Here is a 21,846-nt window from a genome sequence, read left to right as displayed (position 1 = left end):
GTAGTCAAGTGCCTTAGGCACTGCGCCAAGGGCCATACAAAAGCAGGCAAGGGCAGGATTTGGCCTGAGGGCCGTAGTTTGCAGAGAACTACGGAGGCCTGTATGTGTGTGCTGCTGTTAGGCCTGAGGTGGGGCCTTCCGTTTGGGGGCACCGGCTCAGTGCCCAACTCCGTGGGCTCTGGGTCCACGTGAGTCCCGAGCACACACACCGTCCCAACTCTGTGGTCCGCCTTGTTTGGGGCCCTCTGTGAGGTCAGCACTTTTGTGGCGGGCCTGTGCTGCAGGGTGGCGTGCCCAAAGGCCCAGGTGCCCAGGGCAGCCCGTGACCAGCCACGTCCCTCCCGGCCCACTGTCCAGGCTGCCTCTCACATGGAGCTGCTTCAGGCTCTGAAGGTGGTCTCCTCCCACGGCCTCAGAGCTCGGGGTCTGGGCGCACATGACCCCAGTGAAGCCACCAGACCCTGATGACAGCTGGAGCCGGCCTAGAAAGCCTCAGGCTGGGAATGTTCCGGAAGGCCTACTTCTCCCAGGGTCACCGTCTCACATCCTAAACCAAAGACGACGCAAACTGGCCCTGCTTTCAAAATGCACGTGCCCAGGCCTCACTGGGGGGCTCTGATCCTGTGGGTCTATGAGAGTTGGGGTCCCTGCTTCTCATCACCCTAAACACACCCTGAGCCTGAACACACGGCCGAGGCCGGCCTTCCTTTTCCAGGGTTTGCTTGTTTTTATTTCAAATGCTTTCGTGGCAGTTGACGCCACTTTTCAGGGATCACTTGTAACTGATCCCCGGCTTTCTGAGGAAAGCTGCCGTGCCACCAGGCTGCGGGTGGGGGAGCGGTGGGGTTAGCTGCTGCCTTGCTGTGTGTTTCCGCCACAGTTTAAAACAAAGTCTCTTCCTGGAGGCTGAGCAGCCCCCTCACTGAACGGACACGTCAGAAAGGCCGAGGCAGCAGATGAATGGATTTCACGCAAATCTTAGGGATAAGAAACAGCAGCAGATGTGGTACCACTGCAGGGGGCCAGGGCCCTCGCCTGCACCCGGGTGTGGGCGACAGTGTGTGTCGCACAGGAGTGCTGTCTCCCAGTCCCTCGGGAAACCGCAAATGATCCAAGTACTGGTCACAGTTAACAACCCAAGAACGACCCCCCACGTCACAACAGTGACCACACCAGAGAAAGGGCTCTCGGGATAAGCCACCGGTTGTCACGTGCTCAGGCATGTGCCTGGCGTGTCCTGGGGGAAGGAGTCTGTGTTGCTGATGGGTTCCTCCCATCTGTGTTGTTGTCACCCCTCCCAGTGAGGGTTTTTGGAGGGGGCCTGGGGCCTCTGTACCCCAAAGCCCCCGGGGTGTGCATGGGGCCAGAAGGGAAGCCGCGTGAAGAGTGTGCACAGGGCTCAGGCGGGGAATGCCTGGCACCCCCCAAAAGGCCTACCTTGTTCTACCTGAACCCCACTTCATTGCAGACAAGCCTGAGGAGATCATTCCGGCCTCCAAGCTGCCTCGGGCCGCCGAGAACGTGGCCGTGGAGTCCAGGGTGGCCACCATCAAACAGCGGCCAACCAGCCGGTGCTTCCCCTCTGTTTCCGACCTGAACGTGAGTTGGGGGGGGCGCAGGAAGCTGGGGGGGACCTTGGCTAAGTGGGGAGTGTTCCCAGGGATGGGCCCGCAGTGCGCAGGTGGCTGGTCTTGGTGGCTGTGGCTCCTGCATCCACGTTCTGCAGACATGGGCCCAAACCCAGTGGCCATGAGGGCACCACGGCCCAGCACAGACCCGGGATGAGGATGGGATACAGACCTGGCTCAGCCGAGCCACTTGTCGCCTGGTATGACCTCAGCTTGGTCCCTGAGCCTCCCTGAGCCTCAAGGTCGTCTTCCCTGTCCCCTGGTGAAGTCATGTGTGTGAAGAGCCCTGTGGGCCCCTGGGGTTCTGTCCAGATGGAAGAGGCCACCCTTGTCCAGTGCAGGCGGCCTCCACACGAACATTGAGCCTGACAGAAGGTGGCCTCGCTGAGAGCCCAGGTGACCGTCAGCCTCAGGCCTCCACTGCGTACACCAGGCTGCCTGGCTCAGCCCGGCTGTGACCACTTTCCTTGGGTGGTCTTGAGTGAGCAGAGAGTGAAGAAGGGTGGGGGGCCGAGCTGCATCCCTCCACAACTCTTGGTGTCTGGGGCCGGTCCCCCGTGTGTAGAACTGACTTTACACCAGTAGCTGTGGAGTCGACTCTGCCCCCCCGGTCCCCCGTGTGTATGTGTTGACCCCTGGTCCCCCGTGTGTGTGTGCTGACCCCTGGTCCCCCGTGTGTGTGTGTTGACCCCTGGTCCCCCGAGTATGTCACAGGGGAACTGCCCCTACGGGATCATCATGGGCTGACTTTTCAGTAGATTGCCAGTCCTTTCTTTGGAGGCACCTCTGGGTGGCCACCAACCTTTCCGTTGGCGGCCAGGCACGTTCATCAGCAGCAGCACCAAGGACTCGGTTCTTTGACCCAGTAACTTCCCTGGAATCAACTTCAAGTTGATTCAGTGTTTCATCTCGTCTTACAGCCTGTAATCGCTCTAAAAGCCACACATTTGATGTTAGTTTTGTGTAATATATGTGAAAACCCACACACGTGTCAACAATGACAAGGAAAGCACTTGCCCTTGTGCCCCTGCAGTCCCCTCTTCCAGGGGTCCCCTCCCTCTAACGTACCCCTACCCCTGCCTCCTGCCCTGTCCCTGGTCTGGTGGGCCCCTCCCTCTAGCCCCCACACACCCCCATCCCTGCCTCCTACCCCGTCCCCGGCTCTGACCCCAGCCCTGCTATGGACCTCACCTTGTCCCAAATCCTCTCTGACCCTGCACAGCCTATGTGGGCCCCCCCCGCCCCCGAGACCAGGGCCCCAAGTGGCTTCTGCAGTCCCCAGCTTGTGGAGGAGAGACACAGAGCGACAGGTGTCAGGGCCTGGTGAGGTGGCGTCTCGGCCCCGAGATGTCGGGGCAGCACACTCATCACAGAGCTTGCTGGACAGCTCACCTTTGCACTGAGCGTCAGTGTCCGCTCGTTCTCTGAGCTGCCCTCCCCGAGCGTGAACAGGGGTGGCCAGCCAGCCGTCTTCACTCCCCAACAGGGACCCAGCGGCTCTGAGCAATGAAGGGATCGGAGCTGCCACCAGTGGGCTTGTTTCCAAGGTGGCGGCTCCTCGCGCTGACCTTCCAGGGGAGGAGGGGCGGCAGTGGTGGCCTACTGTGAGCCCCCGCCCCTGAACTCAACCTTCGTGCCCCGACCTCCTGGCTCCCTCACTGCCCGTGGACCACGCGTCCCTCATCAGTACCTCACCCGCCACTCACCCGGCTGGGGCCGCCATCCCCCTCTCCCAGGGACTCCAACTTGAGGGCTGAGCCTAGGTCCTACCGTGCGTGGGGGCCGGGTTCTAGGCCCACGTCGGACCCCACCCGTCCACTGCCCTGTTCCCTCCTGCAAAACGTCAGTCCTGGGCCCGGTCAGACACCCGAGTGCCCAGCTCACCCGATGAATGTGTCCGGCTACGGCTCCCCAACGTGCTTGGGTTCATCAGGGCCGGAGGCTGGTGCTGAGGGGGCCAGGGACGGCAGGGGCGGAGCTCTGGGTTCCCCTCGGTCTCAGACGGAGGCCGGGGACGGGCCCGGAGCCGCAGTACGGTGGGTCTCCCCTGGCGCCTCGCCTCACACGAGCTCTGATTGCAGTCGGTGTATGAACGCCAAGGGATCGCAGTGATGACGCCCACGGTGCCCGGGAGCCCAAAGGGCCCGTTCCTGGGCATCCCTCGAGGTACGATGCGAAGGCAGAAATCCATAGGTAAGAAGCAGCCTGCAGCAGAGGCGTCGCCCCACAGCTTTTGATTGTAGCTCTCAAAGCCCTTTGGGAGGGCCGCCCCAGGGTCCACGCCATGGCTGCCCGGCTTTCTGCCTGGCAGCTGCCCCAGCAGGCACTCCCACCAGAGGGCGGCCCCTGGCCTCACCCACCAGGCAGCCATCTGAATGCCCGAGTGGCTTAACACGTCCCTCCCACAGTGGGTGCCAAATCCAGGTGGTTTTCCAGTCTGGCCAGCTATCTGTGGCAGTATCAGCGGGAAGTGGGATGGGGTCCCCTGTGTGGGGAAGGAGGGGGGGCAGATGGGGGCAGGCCGGGCCAGCTCCCCCACCACACCCTGGGCAGGCCACTCAGCGCTCACCTGGCCCATAGGGACGCGCAGCCGCCACGTTTTGTAGCATGAGCTCCAGGGGCATCTGTCGGAGGATGGGCGGTCAGGTATCGAATGCTGACGTAACAGCACTGCCGAACATGTCCTGGCCCAGCCTTCCTGCTGACGTCACAGTGACTCCTGTCAACTAGGGCCCCTCAGAGCGTGGCTTCGTGAGAGTCCAGCCTTGCTTTCCCTTGTAAATTCCCACCAGTGCACGGCCACGGTGGTGGGACACAGGCGGGGGGCGGGCCACCTGGAGAGTACCCACAGGGCAGAGCACCTGTGGTGGCTGCTTGCACCCTGGGCCCCCCCCAGGGGACGCGGCTCCGTGGGCTGGACCCACTTTGCGACGCCGCAGGCCTGGCGCGTGGCTGGTTGGTTTCAGGAGGGTGGCAGCGTGCAGTAACCAATGAGCTGTTGGCGCTGTGGCGTCCGCGGTGACCCAGCGAGCGAGCTCAGGGCCCGGGCAGTACTGGTGGCGTATAAACTGAGTGCGTGACTGGCTTGCGACCTGGTTAATAATGGCTCATTTCCTCCTGTCAGACAGCAGAATCTTTCTAACAGGTTAGTGATCCTTGCGGTCCGGAATCCGTACCTGAATGTGACCCACGCTACTCCATAAGGCGTATTCTTAAACCATGCCTCCTGGGTGGCCAGTGAGGCGAGCCTTTCAGAACCAAATTACCCCTCGAGGGGGCTGTGGATTTTGGAATACCCTTATGGAACAGTGATTCCCGGCGGGACGAGTTCCTGTAGTGTGTCACTGGACTTTCCTGGATGTGAAGTGACACGTTTTGCTCCCCCAGGACCCCTGCATGCCCATGGCATTAGACACTAGGCACTTTGTGTCTGTCTGTCTTCCTGCACACCTTCCCCCAGACCGCACCCTGTGGACGTTTTCATGTCTGTGTTAAAGTCACACACGCCAACACACACAGAACTCAGGCAGGCGGCCGGTGGGCTCCTGCCAAGCCTAGGAGCCTGGAACCCCCGCCACTGTGGGAACATGCAACACCCAAGTGGTTCACTTGGGTCAGCTCCACTGGGCTTGCGGCAAGTCTGCAGGACCCAGCCCTGGTGCCCATCAGGTGGGCTGAAACAGCCTGCACATCAGCCCCGAGTTTAGGTGGGCCAGAGCTAGAGCACCCCAATGACCCTGAGGGCCCATGCAGGCCTTGAGAACTCTGCCCACTTGGGTTGGCAGCTTTGCTTATAGAGAAGGTCTGGTTCCGTCCCCTCCAGGACGTGTTAGAGCCACAATGCCCTTTATCAGCGCTCCCCCCAACCCATAGCCGTCCTTCAGAGCCTCCCCGCCAAGGACGCCTAGCACCATCTCCCAAGTTAAGTTGAGCAGCAGAACGGGTTCCTGTGCTCTGGGAGACCACCAGGGGAGGCCAGCACCTGCTTGCAGCATGATCGGGCAGGCGCCCTGCTCATGGGTGGGAGCAATGGCCACCCTCTGAGCCCTCAGTGGCTCTACACGTCCCATGTCACACAGGTACATGCAGGTGTCACCTGGACCCTTGCACCCTCAGCCCTCACTTCAGATGGGTAGTGGACAATCGCCCCAGGCCTCAAGACCCAAGGCCAGGGCCCAATGCCCCCGTCCCAGGGTCTGGGCCAAGCCTCCTGACCCAGCCCAGGCCCCGTGCTGACCCGCAGGCACACAGATACAGGGGTCACTCACACGGGTCTAGACACAGGCTACACACCCCCCACCGCACCCTGTGACTTCCTCCTGCTCTGTTCTCTTGCCTTGAACAAGCCGGGAACTCACCCCACTCCCCTGGCATCGTGGCTTGTGTTGTGTTTGTGTAGTGTCGGTTGTCTCGGTGTGCGTGTGGACGTGGCAGAAGCACACTCCCCGGACCGACGCAGCTGGAGTCGCCGTGGCGGCCACGGCTGAGGACTAACCCTCGTGTCTGTCTGCAGGCATAACGGAGGAAGAGCGGCAGTTTCTGACTCCTCCGATGCTCAAGTTCACCAGAAGCCTGTCCATGCCCGACACCTCCGAGGACATCCCCCCTCCGCCCCAGTCTGTGCCCCCGACTCCGCCGCCACCCTCCCCCACCGTGTACAACTGCCCCCAGTCCCCGACGCCTCGCGTCTACGGGACCATCAAGCCCGCGTTTAACCAGAATCCCGCTGCCAAAGTCTCGGCAGCCGCCCGGTCCGACACGGTGGCCACCACGATGCGCGAGAAGGGTGTGTACTACAGGCGAGAGCTCGACCGGTACTCGCTGGACTCGGAAGATCTGTACGGCCGCAACGCCGCCACCCCGGCCAGCTTCCGCAGCAGGCGGGGCCAGATGCCCGAGAACCCGTACTCGGAGGTGGGCAAGGTGGCCAGCAGGGCCGTGTACGTGCCGGCCAAGCCCGCGCGGCGCAAGGGCATGCTGGTGAAGCAGTGCAACGTGGAAGGCAGCCCTGAGAAGACCTGCTCCATCCCCATCCCCACCATCATCGTCAAGGAGCCCTCCACCAGCAGCAGCGGCAAGAGCAGTCAGGGCAGCAGCGTGGAGGCGGACCCGCAGGCCCCCGACCAGCCCGGGCAGCTGCGGCCAGACGACGGCCTGGGCACCAGCAGCCCCTTCGCTGCCGCCATTGCCGGGGCTGTGCGTGACCGGGAGAAGAGGCTGGAGGCCCGGAGGAACTCCCCGGCCTTCCTCTCCACGGACCTGGGGGATGAAGACGTGGGGCTGGGGCCGCCCGCGCCCAGGACGCAGGCCTCCACGCTCCCCGAGGAGGAGGGCGAGTTTGGCAGCGAGGATGTCACCGAGCAGCTAGTGCTGCCCACGCCGGGGGCAGCGCCCAGGGAGCCCGAGAACCACTTTGCTGGTGGGGGCGAGGCTGGCACTCCGGGCGAGGCCGGGAAGGCGCCGAATCCCATGTCCAAAGTGAAGGGGCCCGAGAGCAGCCCCGAGAACTACGTCCACCCGCTCACAGGGAGGCTGCTCGACCCCAGCTCCCCGCTGGCCCTGGCGCTGTCCGCCAGGGACCGGGCTATGAAGGAGTCGCAGCAGGGGCCCAAGGGGGAGGCCCCGAAAGCCGACCTCAACAAGCCCCTCTACATCGACACCAAAATGCGGCCCAGCATGGAGCCAGCCTTCCCGCCAGTCAGCCGGCAGAGTGCCCGGGGCCCACTGCGGCGGCAGGAGACAGAGAACAAGTACGAGACCGAGGCGGGCCGAGCGCGGAAGGGCGATGACAAGAACATGCTCATCACCATTGTGGACACGGCCCAGCAGAGGTCGGCCGGGCTGCTCATGGTCCACACCGCTGATGCTGCCAAGCCTGGCGGCTCCCTGGAGGAGGAGGACCAGACAGCGCAGGCGGAGATGCAGCCAGACCACTTGCCGTCCGAGCTGCCAAGCATCTCAGAGACTGAAGGTGCTTTACAGCTCTCCGCTGCCCCCGAGCCGGCCGCCACGCCCGGCAGAGCCATGGTGGCGGCCGGCTCCGTGGAGGAAGCGGTTGTCTTGCCATTCCGAATCCCTCCCCCACCTCTGGCCTCCGTGGACTTGGACGAAGATTTTCTTTTTACAGAGCCACTGCCTCCCCCCCTGGAATTCGCCAACAGTTTTGATATTCCCGATGACCGCGCCACTCCCGTCCCCGCGCTGGCTGACTTGGCCAAGCAGAAGAGACTTGATGCCCCTCAGTCCCCACCCTTGAACTCCAGCCAACCGGCCAACTCGGTGGGCACCAAGAAGCCAGCTGGTCTTGCAAACTGCCTGCCCACCTCATTCCTGCCACCTCCCGAGAGCTTCGACGCCATCACGGACTCGGGCATCGAGGAGGTGGACAGCCGGAGCAGCAGCGACCACCACCTGGAGACCACCAGCACCGTGTCCACCGTGTCTAGCATCTCCACCTTGTCCTCAGAGGGTGGTGAGAACTCAGACACCTGCACAGTCTACGCAGATGGACAGGTGTTTGTGGTCGACAAACCCCCGGTGCCGCCCAAGCCTAAGGTGAAGCCCATCATCTACAAGGGCAACGCGCTGTGCCAGGACGCGCTGGTGGAGGAGGATGTGGACAGCCTCGTCATCCCCCCGCCGGCCCCGCCCCCGCCGCCCGGCGGGGTCCAGCCCGGCACGGCCAAGGTCGTGCAGCCGAGGACCTCCAAACTGTGGGGCGAGGTCACGGAGATCAAGAGCCCCATCCTCTCAGGCCCAAAGGCAAACGTCATCAGTGAATTGAACTCGATCCTGCAGCAAATGAACCGAGAGAAATCGGCCAAGCCGGGGGAAGGACTGGATTCAGTGCTGGGAAGCAAACCCGCTGGCCTCTCTGCAAGGTAAGTGCGCGATGGCGTGCACGCTACCTGCTCCGTACGCATGCCTGCCTGTCTCCTCTGTGACCTGGAAGTACCTACGGCAGCAACCGAGGCAGACACGAAGACAAGCCTGTGAGACCCTCTGTGTGGGCTGCACCCATCCGTGGCACGCTGGGACCCAGCGCAGCAGAGTAGAGATGGACGCTTCATGGTACAGACACGTCACTAAACGTGTCCACATGGAGCCGCTTCTGCCCTAGCTTCCGAGGGGCAGCTGTGCTGTCTCCTTCCATACCCTCCAGGTCTGGGCAAGGACCACTTCAAGGGCCATTTCACCACTTCACTAGTGTGTCGCAGTAGGATCATGCTTCCTGGGGTTTTCAGTGGCTGTTGTCTTGTAGATGGCCAGGTCTGTCTTCTGAGGCACCTCAGGTGGCATCAGATTGACAACCTTCTGGTTAGCAGCCGAGCTTGCCGTTTGGGCCACCCAGGGAGATCCTTGATAAAGCCCCAACTGAGCTTTGTGTTGGCTGCAAAAAAGTGGGCAGGGGGTGGGGAGGGTGGGGAAGTGGGCAGTGTGGGCGTGAGCATGTGGGTGGAGGCGGCGTGCGTGCGTGTCCCCCACCATCAGCCAGCACTCCATGGTTTAAGGCACAGAACGTACTGGCCTGTGGCTTCACTAGTGAATCCAGCTAGAACCGGGTTCCTCCCACTGGCTGGCCCACCCATCCCAGGAGGGGGCCTCACAGAGGAAACCCATCCAGTTGTCCCCAAGTCGGCCATGCACACTATCACGCAGGGCTCAAGGCCTACTGGAAGTGGGGCCAGAATGGGAGTCACCTGCCTGAGGCACGCTGCGCTCTGGAACAGTCCACACAGTGTTGGAGCACACAGGTTGTCTCTGCAGCTGCCTCCCAGAAGGGCCTGTCTGAGGCACCCCCACTTTACAACAGTCCACACAAGGGCCTTCTGATGGCTTCTGCGTGATCCTCACTGCAGCCCCGTGTCCTCCCTCCTCACTCGCTGCTCTTGGCTTTTCCATGTCACGTGGGGCATTGTGCTGGTCCCTGTGCGGCTGTGTGCGTCTTGTCCCGCCTCCCCACTGATGTTGCGTTCACCTTTCATCATTTTGACCAGTGATGTCTTTCTTTACTCTCTTGCTGCGCAAGCAATTGAGCCCAACACCTCATCCGTTCATCAGTACCCACATGCCACGGTGGGGTCTTGAGATGTGACCCTGAGCCACGGTGCCTCAGTTATCTTTCAGTGTGGCTCCCAGTCCTCTCCAGAGTGGTAGTGACGGTATGATGGACTGGCCTGGGTCGAACAGTACAGCAGCACCTACTGCTTGTCATGGTGTTCAGAGAGCACCACCCACTGAGGAGCAATCCTTCCAAGATCCCACTATTTCTGGCAGACACACATTGGGACATACCTATGGATATGATACATTCTAAAAGTCATCTGCCCTCAAATCGATTCCAACTCAGGGAGGAGGCTCCAGGAAATCCCCAGAGCCTGCCCGTCAGTCCCCAGGGCACTGTGTGATCACAGGGTAGTTTGGTGATTCCCTTTGCTCTGGTGCAGCTGTGACAGTGGAGATGGTTCATCTTCACGGTGCACTTCTTACAGAACATGCTCACACAGGTGAATGGTCCCTGTTAGCACCGTTTTTGACAAGGAGAAACCGAGACCCCACTGTGGCTTGTCCACGTGCATGGCCAGTAGAAGAGGGACCAGGGCCCGGGTTCAGGTCTTTAGAACCGTACTTCGGCGTTCTGTCCCCCTGCCAACAATGCTACAGCGAGAAGCACGCAGAAGCCATCCGAGCGAGAGACAACTTCAGTGTTCACGGCCAGTGGATGCAGGGACCTTGTTCGGGTGGCCTCCTCTCTCATCAGCATCTGAGTTGTCATATTCTTCATAGCTGTTGAGTGTGACCCCACACACGGAATGAAGTGCCGCCCAGCCCTGACCATGGCCATGACAGCTCCGGTCACTCCCAGCTTGGATGCCTTCCTGGGGCGCTCACACGAGGGCAGGAATCCGCACTGCAGGTGTTGCTAGGGTTTTCCTGCCCAGCGTTGCTGCAGCTGGACCCTGGGAAGGCAGGGCCTCAGAGCCAGCGTCCGGCAGCATGCTGCTGGACTGCCGGTGGGGAGCAGCAGTGTGGTTCCCTCTGAACTGCTCTGTGATGTGTAACTTAGTTCACTTCCACTAAGAACATTCAACATTCATCCTGTGTCCAACAGATGCCAGCATCGTGCTCTCCGGCACTGTGGGGCAGGGTCCGCAGTGATTCCCGTGGTCTGAGGAGGCAGAAGGGAAGCAAGATGGATGAGGACGTGGAGCAGTAGTTACAGAGGGGCTCAAGCCCGAGCGGCCTCAGGCTTCCACTCCTGGCCTCTCGCTGGGCTCAGGGATCCCCTGGAAGAAAGAGCCAGGTCTCACTCAGTGTCTGCAAGGCTGCCCTCAGGCCTCTGGAACACCCCTGCAGTGGAGCTAAAAGCCAGGCTCTTAGGTGACCTAAAGGTAGTGACAAGAAAGGACAATCACATGGCAGCCACCAGCACCGCTGAGCTTCTGGGGGCCATGCCAGGGTCTTGCCTGCTCGAAGCCAAGGACACACTCCAGCCTGGCTAGAAGTAGGACTGCTCCTAGGCCCAAGGTCAAGGGGAAGGTTGGTCACTTGAGGCTCTCATCACCTTTGTTTCTTTGATCTAACAAAGTCCGGCAGATAGAAGTCCTCCGGGAGCGTCAGCCGCAGCCACCAAGCTGCAGGCAGGTCCTGCACAGAGTCGACCAGGCGGCGTGTGGCCGCACTGGCTCTGGCGCTGGTGCTGTGAGCCCTGTAGCAGTCAGCTCTGCTGCAACTGCTTTTCTGTCTCCCGTGCAGACGGACAGCCTGGCAGATTCGGCCCCTGCCCTGCCGGCTCTCCTTCCCTCTGGGTGCCTTCTCATCCTGGGATTAGACACCGTGATGTCCTCTCACCCGGGAGCATCTCACTGCCACTTTCAAATGCCTCTCAAAACTGAGAGCTGTGGAGGTCCGGGACACGACGAGGCATGGCAGTGGGTGCGGGAATTGCAGCCGAGGAAGCAAACGGAGCTCTGCTGGCGCCCTGTCCCAGGTGACAACAAGCACCGTATGCAGATCCCATCTCCGTGGAAACCAGTCCTGATGGTGCAGGAAAGGGCCAGGCTTAGAGCTGCACAGCGACTGTGCACACGCTAGGTGGCCAGAAGCCCCCGGCCAGCCTCACCCCTCTCACAGTGCTTCTCACTTGGGTTCTTCACTGACAACCCAAGGTCGGCCATTCTCTTCCCTTCTTGGTAAGGGCCCTGGCTGAGACCAGTGGCAACAGCAGGAAATTACACGCGCCTTCCCTCCCTTGCTGGGTCCGTGCAGTTCAGTGTGAGCCATAGGTGCGTTTTTGCTGCTAGCCCTGCTCCCCGAAATCACGGAGGGCTTGGGATCCACAGGTGCCTGGATTATGTCAGTGGAAGGATGCCAGTTGAGTCACTTCCTTCAGTAAACAAGTTGACATTGCTGGCAGCTCCCCGGGCCTGCTCTGGAAACATCACCCCTAATATTGCTGGCAGCCCCTCTGGGTAGAGTGCTCCTGCAGCCGCTGGGCGTGGTAATCCTAGGAAGTGATCGCGTCTTTGAAGGCCGTCTCAAAACCAGATCAAAGCAATGGGAGCTGGGGCTCGACGGAGCGTCAGCTGGTTCTTAGCAGAAGCCCAGCTCAGGGGCCACTAACCCTTGGCTCCTTACCTGGCCAGTACCTGGGTCTGGAGCCCAGCCAGGAGCCTGGCACTGTGCAGGCCCAGCCCGCCTGGCTGGTACTGTGGCCTGGACCCAGCCCGCATGGCCAGTACCGTGGCCTGAACCTAGCTGGGAGCCTCGAGCAGACAGGAGCCTGATGCTTCCAAGAGGATGAACCTGTCTGTGGCGTGGCCAGCACCGTACCGCACGCTACGAGCCACACAGGAGCGGTCAGTGCTGCCGGACGGCTCTCGTCTGCCCTGTGCACATGCTTTCCTGAGTTCTCTGTCACCTACAGCACAAGGTTTCCACGTTGGAGGTGCTGTGTGGGGTTAGTTTTGTGGACCAAGGAGGTTTTGCTCAGTCATGTCCCTGGGAGCAGCCTCCCCTCGTACGGGCTGCTGGGGGCCCACCACAACCCAGCCCCTGACCTCCAGGGCCCCGAGTGAGCGGAGATCTGAGCTGCTGCTTTATACGGAGAGTAACAAGAAGAACACACAATCAAGCCAGGGAGGTGGAACTTAGTAGTTCATGGGACAGACAGTCCCCGTCATGTCTTAGGCCCCTCGTCCCAGCTAGTCCCGGGATTTACTGAATGACGTTCACAGTCCCGCCCTGGTAGAGGAACAGAGAACAGATAACAAGGGTGACAAGGGCTAAAGAGAGTGAGAACGTGCCAGCAGGGTGGAGAGGTGACGTGCAGGGTGGTACACGGGCACTGTGTAAGCAGTGCCACCTGAACAGCCTGAAGGGCCAAAAAGAGCCAGCTGTGCAGGAGAGGACCATCGCAGCCAAGTGAGGGGCGGGCAGGGCCGGGCGTGATGGCCGCATCCAGATGGTGGCAGCCGCAGGAGGGCTTCGGCAAAGGCGTGGTGGCATCACTGCATGACAATGACCTAGCTGCTGTCTGGCCACACAGCCTGCAGTGACCTCAGGGGAGGCCATCAGCAGGCCACAGCGGCCTCTGGACTTGGGACCAGGGGCCTGCACTCTGGAGACAAGGGGGCAGATTTGAGGGACAAGCCCCTCAGGCACCAGGAAAGCTTAGCACGCCCTGTTGAGCCCTGCGCTTTGACCCAGACCCAACACACAGGCCCTGACCCAGGAAGGATGGCCTGTTGATCTTTTTATCAGACTCCCAGGGAGGGTATTTTCACTTTCTATGTTGGGAGGCACAGAGGAGCCAGCATCTGCCTGTGGGGCCCCCACGGCCTAAGCTGGGTCCCCAGGGTCCGTGTCGGAACCCCCAGCTCTTTATGGCAGGTCCACAAGGGAACCTGGGAGTGGCCTTCCCCCTAGTTTCAGATGGGGTTTGGGGAGGAGTCTCTTGTCTGGTGGGGGTCCAGGCTGCCTGAGGGTGGGGCACAGGGCACTTCTCAGGAAAGCCCAGTCTTGAGCCCCTGACTGCCCCCCCTTGCCAAGGTGGCTGCCCTCACCATGGCTTCCGGTTCCTCTCCACATTCTGTGGTATGGTCCTGAGAGCCTCCTGAATCTAAAATAAATCATTTGGGGTTCTTAGTTGTCTAATGCTGCCATACCAGAAACTCACTCTCCCAGTTTAGGAGGGTAGACGTCCGAATGCAGAGTGCTGGCTCTCAGGGAAGGCGTTCCTGTCAGCTCTGGAGAGAAGCCTTTGTTTCCTTGCACATCTGTGGGCCAGCATCCCTTGGAGATCTCCATGTGTCTGGCATCAGTCTGTCCTTGGGTCTAGGAGGTTCTCAGCACAGGGACACTGGTCCAAAAGAGGCACTGCTCCCAGACCTTCCTTCTTGAGGATACTCAAGGACTTCATCCTCCTCTGCTCGCTTCTCTCTCCTGTAAGATGAGAGGTGATGCAGGCCACACCCCAGGGAAGCTCCCCTTACCCAGAAGCAGGGCTGTGACTTGAGTCAAGGGTCACATCCCATCCTAAGCCCCTGACAGCTGACAGGCTGAATCACATCAGGTCCCATCATGGAGGCTGATGACATTATTGCATGGCTGCCAAACCACTGAGAATCCTGGCCCAGCTCACAAATACATTGGGGGGACATGATTCAACCCAAGACAGGCTGTTAAAAAATCACCTCTTCCCAGCTGGTCCCAGAGCACAGACTCCCAAGAATGACTTTATCAAGCTGTTTAATGGCATTTCTGTAGCCTCCGTAGGGAGCTCTGGTAGCATAGTGGCTTAGGCACTTGACTGCTAACCAGAAGGCTGGCGGTTCAAACCCACCAGCCACTCCTCAGAAGGAAGACGGGGCAATCTACTTCTGTAGTGATACTGCCTCGGAAACCCAAGGAGGGGCCGCTATGAGTCGGGTCCGACTCGATGGCACATAACAACAACAACATAGCCTCCGTGCCATCATGGTGGTTTTATCGGTTCGTGGCCTGATGATTGAAATGTGAAGGTGATGTCAGTGAATGAAATGGTAGATAACTGGGTGACCGTTTGGGGGGAACATGAAATCTGCTTGCCAAGTGTTTTCTCGCAGGTTCCTGGTTTGCTTCTCAAATTCTCACACCCAGTCTGCACACGGGGCCCATTCAGTGAGAGTGTATTTCCCTAAATTTGGGCTCCTTGCTTGACTCAGCTGGGAACATTCTGGCAGAAAGGCCTGGGTTCCTGGTGGGATGGGTACTGAAACTAAACCCATCCCTGTCCCCCCACCTGCCCCAGTTCTGGCACTCTAATCTTGAGCAGGTCACTTCACTTCATCTGGGAAGTGGGTATAACAAGTGACAACCACTGTTCAGTCAGCAGTCATAGACGGAAGACAGACAAGGCCATCACAGCGCTCAGAGCCAGTAGAGGACTGGGGGGGCTGAGTGTAGGGCGGCCTCCCTAGTAACCATCAAGGAAGAGCACACCTCCACCTCCCGTTTGCTGGAAGGAGATGTGCAGGATCAGGCATGTTATACCACACAGAGACCTGTGAGCGTGGGGGCCCATGTCCCCTCACTGTCTGAAGGGTCAGATTCCTTTCTGTCTTTGCAGTCTCTTCAGTTGATGGGCGATGAGGCATCACATTCTGGTTTAATGCTTAGTCTACAATCATCTCTTCCCCCAAAGCCCCCAAAAAAAAGGAAGAAGGAAGGAAAGCATTGCTACACCCCAGGCTTAGTGCAGGGGAGGCGCAGGGACCCGTACTTCAGGCCATGGCAGAGTACATTTACATGCAAGATAGGGACCTGTCACTAAAACTGGACGGTGACTAGGAGGCAGGTGCCTCACCAGCATGCTGTAGGAATTTTATGCTGAAAAGATCCAGACTGTGAGCACCAGTGTCAGCTGGGCACAGCGGGGCCGCCCCAGATAGCTTGGTGAGGGACAGAAGGAAGGCTTGAACGTCCATCCCCGTCACTGAGTGGCCTCTCTCCAGCCTTGGCCGTGTTCCGTCCTGTACAGGTTCATTCTGTGAACAGTGACAAGGCTTCTGGAGTACTCACCCTACTGCCGTTGCCAGGGCTGACGAGTGGGTGTCATCCTCTCACATGCTGTCCATTTCAAGTGCTTATGGTTCAAAGGAATTTGGTAAAAATGTGTTGAGAGAGAGAACCCAAGAGAGGGCACATGTGTGAATGTAAGGGTGATGTGTGAGTGTGTGTGGGGGGGGGTGTCTGTGTGTTAGGACATGTGTGTCTTAAGTGTGTGTGTGTTAGGGTGTGAGAGGATATATGTGTGTGAGTGTTGAGGTGTGTCTGTGGATAAGCAAATGATAGGGTGTGTGAGTGTGTTAGGGTGTGAGTGTATGTGTGTGTTGGGATGTGGATGTGTGTGTGTGGAGGTGTGTCTCTGGATGTGTGTGTGAATATTAGGGTCTGTGTTAGGGTGAGAGAGAGTATATGTCTGTGTTGAGATGTGTCTGGATATGTGTGTTAATGTTGAGGGTGTGTGTATGAGGGTGTGTGTGTGTTAGGATGTGAGAGAATGTATATGTGAGTGTGGAGGTATGTCAGTGGATGGATGGATGTGTGAATGTTAAGGTGTGTGTGTGTTAGAATGTGTGTGAGTGTATATGTGTGAGCGTTGGGGTGTGTCTATGGATGTGTGAATGTTAGGGTATGTGAGTGTGTGTGAGGGTGTGAGAGAATATATGTGAGTGTGGAGGTGTGTTGGATGGATGGATGGATGTCTGAATGTTAGGGTGTGTGTGTTAGGATGTGTGTGTGTGTGAGGGTGTGAGCATATGTGTGAGCGCTGGGGTGTGTCTATGGATGCGTGAATGTTAGGGTATGTGTGTGGTAGGGTGTGAGTGTGTGTGAAGCTGTGAAAGTGTATATGTGTGAGTGTTGGGGTGTGTCTATGGATGTGTGAATGTTAGGGTAGGTATGTGTTAGGGTGTGGGTGTGTGAGTGTGTGTGAATGTCAGGGTGTTTGTGTGTGTTAGGGTGTGGGTGTGAGTGTTGGCATTTGTGGGGATGTGTGTGTGAGGGTGTGTGGAGGTGTTTGAGAGTGTGTGTGTTGGGGTATGTGGATGTGTGTGTGTAGATGTGTGTTAGAGTATGAGTGTTGGGGTATGTATGGATGTGTGTTAGAGTGTGAGTGAGCGTGTATGTGTGTGTCTAAATCAGGGCGGCCGATTCTTGCGTGTTCTGCCCAAGAACCCAGTGGTTGCTTAGCAGCGTAACAATGTGTGCCATCAGGAGGCCCCAGTGAATCATACCAGTGGGCTTAAGCGAGAGTAAATCGGGCTGAGGAGGGGCCGGGGGCCAGCCCGAGGCAGGCTTGCACCCTGCTCTTGCAACTCTGGTGTTCTTGGCTGTAGCCCTGGCCAGCAGAGGTACTGGCAGGCCCCGGTACAGGGCAGGGCTGGCATCTCCTGTGGCAGCCTCAGAGTGGCTCCAGAGGGCAGCCCTCCCTGACTGGGTATGTTGGTTCGTCCTCTGTGAGCAGAGGAGGCGGGCTTCGGCAGGGAGCTGGCTCCTGGAGGGCGGTGAGCCAGTGTCACCACAATGTCACCGTCTTGTCTCTCCACAACTTCAACACTGTCCTGTGCAGTCACTCAGATGGCCTCAAGCCAGTGATGGACAGCCAGACTGTGCGCTTCCTGTTCTAAAGATCAAAGCCATGCCACACTGCTTTTCAGTTCTGGGCCACAGGGTGTCGGAAGGGGCTGACAGGACAGGGTCTCGGCCAGTGTCTGTACCAGCACTTCATGCCTCCGTGGAAAGCAGCTTGCTTTGCTTTGCTGAATGAAGACGCCCCTACTCTGCAGAGTTGGCTTAAGCCATTCCATTTTGTCCTTTCCATGTGCTCCCGTGCTGGGTGTGAACAGAAGAGGGTCATGCTAACCGGAAGTAAGTGCCCCCTGTCACTTGATCGCTGCTGTGTGCCTCGCTCTCGTGCTTGCTGCCCACCCATGTGTCTGGAGAGCCTCCCCTTTGCTTTCTGGCAATGTAGCCGCCCGGGGAGCCTTTCTAGAAACAAGCCCACGACCTTGTGTTTGTTCGTGTGTGTGGGGGGGGGGTGGGTATTTCCACAGGCCTTCCACAGCACGGCAGCAATGGGGCCCGGCAGCACCCTGTGGTTCAGAGGGCCACTGGGGGCTGTGACCCTGGCCTGACGCAGTGGCTGCCACTTCTGGGGACTCGTTTGCCTCTTCCCCACAAAGCCTCGTGTGCAGAGGTCATTCCCAACCATGCTGCCCAGGGGCCCCCCCCAAGTCCAGGTCCCGGGCACATTCACTATGGCTAACTGACCTGGGGGTACGCACATGTTCTCGCAGGAGACGCCCCCATGTCACAAAGCACCTGTCCTCTTCCAAGGTACATGGAAGGCCCTCACCAGCACCCCAAATCACAGGTGGGTGGACCGATGCCCACTGCACACGTGCTCACAATTTTGTTTCAGCCGATTAGCTTACTGTGTCAAACCGGAACAAGTGAGCCAGCCCCAGACACCGGCTTGCTGGCGGTGGAGCAGAGACAGGGCTCCCGGATGGAGACCCTGCCAGACTGCCACCTGCCTCAGCGTTTGCCCAAGTTGGACCTGGACGGTCTTCCTGTCCTGCTTGGGCACCAGAATGGGGTCTGAGGTTTCTTCTTAGATCTTCACTGTGCCCGCAGCCCACCTCACTTCTGAGAACCTGAGTCTAGACACTAGAGGGTGCCCTCCGCGCGTGGGAGTCAGGCCCGGCTGGGCCCCGGACGCTTGCTTTTGAGTAACTCAGCTTGACCCTACTGCAGAGTCCTCAGAAGCCCACTGGGGCCACCATTTACCTGATGGTGCAACCAGTGTAGCAGGCCCCGTGGCCGGCCGTCTCCCCAGAAGAGTTCACGGAGTGGCTCCCCTGTTTCTAACACATCCTGATTGGGGGCCAGGAAGCTGCATGAACACTCCACGGGGGCTGGGTGCCCCTGGATATACTTCTGGAGACAGGCGAGAAGCTTGATCCCACAGCCTAAGTCTCCCACAGAACTGTGGCTGCTGCTCTCACTGGAATACCCTTCGCCTGAAGCAGCAACGACTCACGTCCAGTGGGGAAGTGTGACAAGGCTTAGAGACACGTAGGTAGCCAGTTAGTGTCTTCACCCAAGCACACGTCAGTGGCAGAGGATAAAAACAGCTGCCCCGGCGAGGGAGAAACAGACCAGAGGGAAGGGAAGCAAGTGCCAGAGCAGGGGGACCGGCTGGCTCCATCGGGACCCCACTGCAGCTCCCACCCCTTGGTTTAGCAGTTTAGTGGTGGTCTTAGCCCATGAGCATCTCACACGCCAGTGGGTCCACCAGGCCAGAAACACGACCATGGGAAAACCCAGGGCCCACCTGGTAGTTCCTCAGGGTCAGTGCATAGCTGCATGTCTGGGGGTTCTATCTGTGGCGGACACTGGCTCCCACCCCCAGAGATGTGGACTTGGTGGATCGGAGCTGGGCACGGGAATCCTTGTTTCACACCCACTCCCTGGACTCCTATGTCCTCAAAAGCTGTAGATAAAAGACCGTCCCATACAAGTGGGTGAAACTCGTGACAACAGGAACTGCAGGGCCTCAGCACCTTGCCCTCTGATGTCCCACGTGCCAGCTTCTCAGCCTCGTGTCCATGACTGTCACCAAGCACCGAAGTGCCAGATCAGTCCCTCCCAGGTTGTCTCAGTTCAAGGCCCTCCACTGAGGAGGGGGAGATACCATCTCAAGGAGGAAGACATGTACACTCCTAGGCTGAAAACATGCAGTACTCAAGCACACGTGTCACTCACATGAATGAGTCTGAAAGGGAAGAGACAGGGACTGCCACTCGCCAGTCCCCCAGTGGCCATGGCTTCCTCTGGGGCAGGATAGACATGCCTTCCGTTTGGGGACAGCAGGAGAGAGCAGGAAGCAGGCCCCAAGGCAGCAGCTGTCCTTCCCGCGTGGGTGGCTAGGAAGCCTGCCCTGGCCAGATCAGTGAGGGAGTCAATCCGGCCATCTCCGCTGGGTGAGGGTAAGAACTCCAGAGCCTTGAGCTGTTGCCTTACGCCTCCCAGAGGGTGTCACTCCAGCCCAGAGGGCATCACCAGCCCAAGGGCACCACCAGGAGAACGGGTTCCTTTCGGATTTGGGCAGTTAAGTGAGGACTATGCATGCTACCAGAGAGCTGCTCACATCACCTCCTTGTGGGGCTGACGGCGGGCCTCAATGCACCCTGGCTTACTGTGCGTTAAAACCCAGGCACCACTGGACACTGGTGACTAGCAGGGAAGCTCCTTTAGGGCAGTGGGACAGACTGGACTCTGATCACAGCCCTTGTGGTCTGGTTTGCCAACGATTTTGTCAAACCCTGAGTGCCCCCAAAGAGTTACGGGCATCTCCACTTACTGCGATGGGGCCAGCCCGGAAGGTGTCTGCACAGTTAAGCCTGGGGACAGCTCCTGAAGGGTGTGCTCCCCTCTTCTTGCTGAAACAGAGGCAGGAGAGGCCTTTGTCTCGAGGTACTGGCGACGTCACTGAGCATGTTCCGCCAGAGCCAGGGACGTAGTGACATCACAGAACACATGCCGTCAAGGGTCTGAACGTGGTGACGTCACTGAGCACACTGCACCAGGGCATGAATGTGGTGCAATCTCTCATTTCACGAGGGGCCCAGCATTTCATTCTGGCCGTGTCCATTCTGTGAACCCAGGAAAGGGTCTCGCTGGCCATGTTGCCATGGAGCCTCCCTCCCCACCTCCCCCCCAATCCATCAGTTCCCCCCATCTTGGGTTCAGGTGAGTGAGCGGGCTGAGTGTGCTGTGGTGTTCCTTGGGGCTTCTACCTCCTGCTTCCTTCTCGCTGGCCCCCAGCCTGGCGTGACAGACCATCTGCTCCCTGCCAGCGCACGGGCCACTAGGCACTCTGGTGTGGTTGGTCTCGCTCTCTCGTCCTGCTGCCCTGCCTTGTGACGGTTTTCTCTGTTGCTGTTTCAGAAGCCCAGAGGTCATGAGCGCCGTCTCAGGTACACGGAGCACCACGGTCACCTTCACTGTTCGCCCCGGCACCTCCCAGCCTATCACCCTGCAGAGCCGGCCCGCAGACTACGAAAGTCGGACCTCAGGAACAAGACGTGCCCCGAGCCCCGTGGTCTCACCAACCGAGATGAACAAAGAGATGCTGCCCACCCCTCTGTCTGCTGCCGCCGTGTCTCCTTCCCCTTCTCTCTCAGATGTCTTTAGCCTTCCGAGCCAGCCCCCTTCTGGGGACCTCTTTGGCTTGAACCCAGCGGCACGCAGCAGGTCGCCATCACCCTCAATACTGCAACAGCCAATCCCAAATAAGCCTTTTACAACTAAACCTGTCCACCTGTGGACCAAGCCAGACGTGGCTGATTGGCTGGAAAGTCTAAACTTGGGTGAGCATAAAGAGACCTTCATGGACAATGAAATCGATGGCAGCCACTTACCAAACCTTCAGAAGGAAGACCTAATAGATCTTGGGGTGACTCGAGTCGGACACAGAATGAACATAGAAAGGGCTTTGAAACAGCTGCTGGACAGATAAGGGCCGCTGCTCCTGACCTTCCTAGACTTCCTGTTATAAGTAGAGATGGGCTTATGCTGAAATGGCTGGATGGCCAAGCGAGGTCCTTGAGCACCAACCCCACCCACGGGTTTGTCTCCTGGATCCCAAAGCAGCCCTGAGTGCGTCCGTGGGGAGGCTGAGCAGAGGCCTAAGGCCCCTTGGCCCTCTCTGTGGGGTTCTCGGGTATTCCTGTCCAAGGCGACGAGGGGAGGGAGACGTCCCAACACATGAAGTGCTCCACAGCCTGCCTCTCGGCACACAGGTGCCCTCACTCGCCAGGTCCCAGAGGCCCCCCGTTGGCTGAGCACGGGGCTCTTGGCTCTTGTAGGCAGACACCAGTGTACTTGAGATACCTCCTGAGACCTCCCTCCTCTGCTTCCTGGCAGCTCTCCCCCAACCCCGGCCCCAGCACAGGCCCTTCTTCATCCTCGTGGCCTCTGGATGCTCACCTCTCCTTGTTCTTTCTCTGTACGTGCAGCGAGAAGCCCCAGGTGTGTTTATCCAATGCCTCACCTGGGCCCGAAAGGTGGAGAATCTCTTTTTTTCTCTCCAGCTCTTGGCCCCAGCTCCGCCTGCAGCGCACACCCACGGCTCTCTGGCCATGAGGTCCTCGGCACGGGGGGTGTATGA

The 21,846-nt window shown here is 59.2% G+C and overlaps 1 protein-coding gene across 1 annotated transcript in view; it reads left to right on the top strand.

The window, feature by feature from the left end:
• The window catches only part of SHANK2 (SH3 and multiple ankyrin repeat domains 2), a 626,142-nt gene extending 604,947 nt beyond the window's left edge, over positions 1 to 21,195 (top strand). The window contains exons 19-23 of the mRNA XM_007949326.1: positions 1,469 to 1,599; positions 3,710 to 3,821; positions 4,753 to 4,773; positions 6,142 to 8,509; positions 20,625 to 21,195. Coding sequence (XP_007947517.1) covers positions 1,469 to 1,599; positions 3,710 to 3,821; positions 4,753 to 4,773; positions 6,142 to 8,509; positions 20,625 to 21,195 — 3,203 coding nt within the window. The remainder of the gene's footprint in view (positions 1 to 1,468; positions 1,600 to 3,709; positions 3,822 to 4,752; positions 4,774 to 6,141; positions 8,510 to 20,624) is intronic.
• Positions 21,196 to 21,846: the final 651 nt, after the last annotated feature.

The sequence above is a fragment of the Orycteropus afer genome, unplaced genomic scaffold (assembly GCF_000298275.1).
Source record: "Orycteropus afer afer isolate SDZICR_OR568_19922 unplaced genomic scaffold, OryAfe1.0 scaffold00244, whole genome shotgun sequence".
NCBI classification, from domain to species: Eukaryota; Metazoa; Chordata; class Mammalia; order Tubulidentata; family Orycteropodidae; genus Orycteropus; species Orycteropus afer.
Note: the sequence above shows the minus strand (reverse complement) of the source record. Positions and strands in the feature narration are given on the sequence as shown.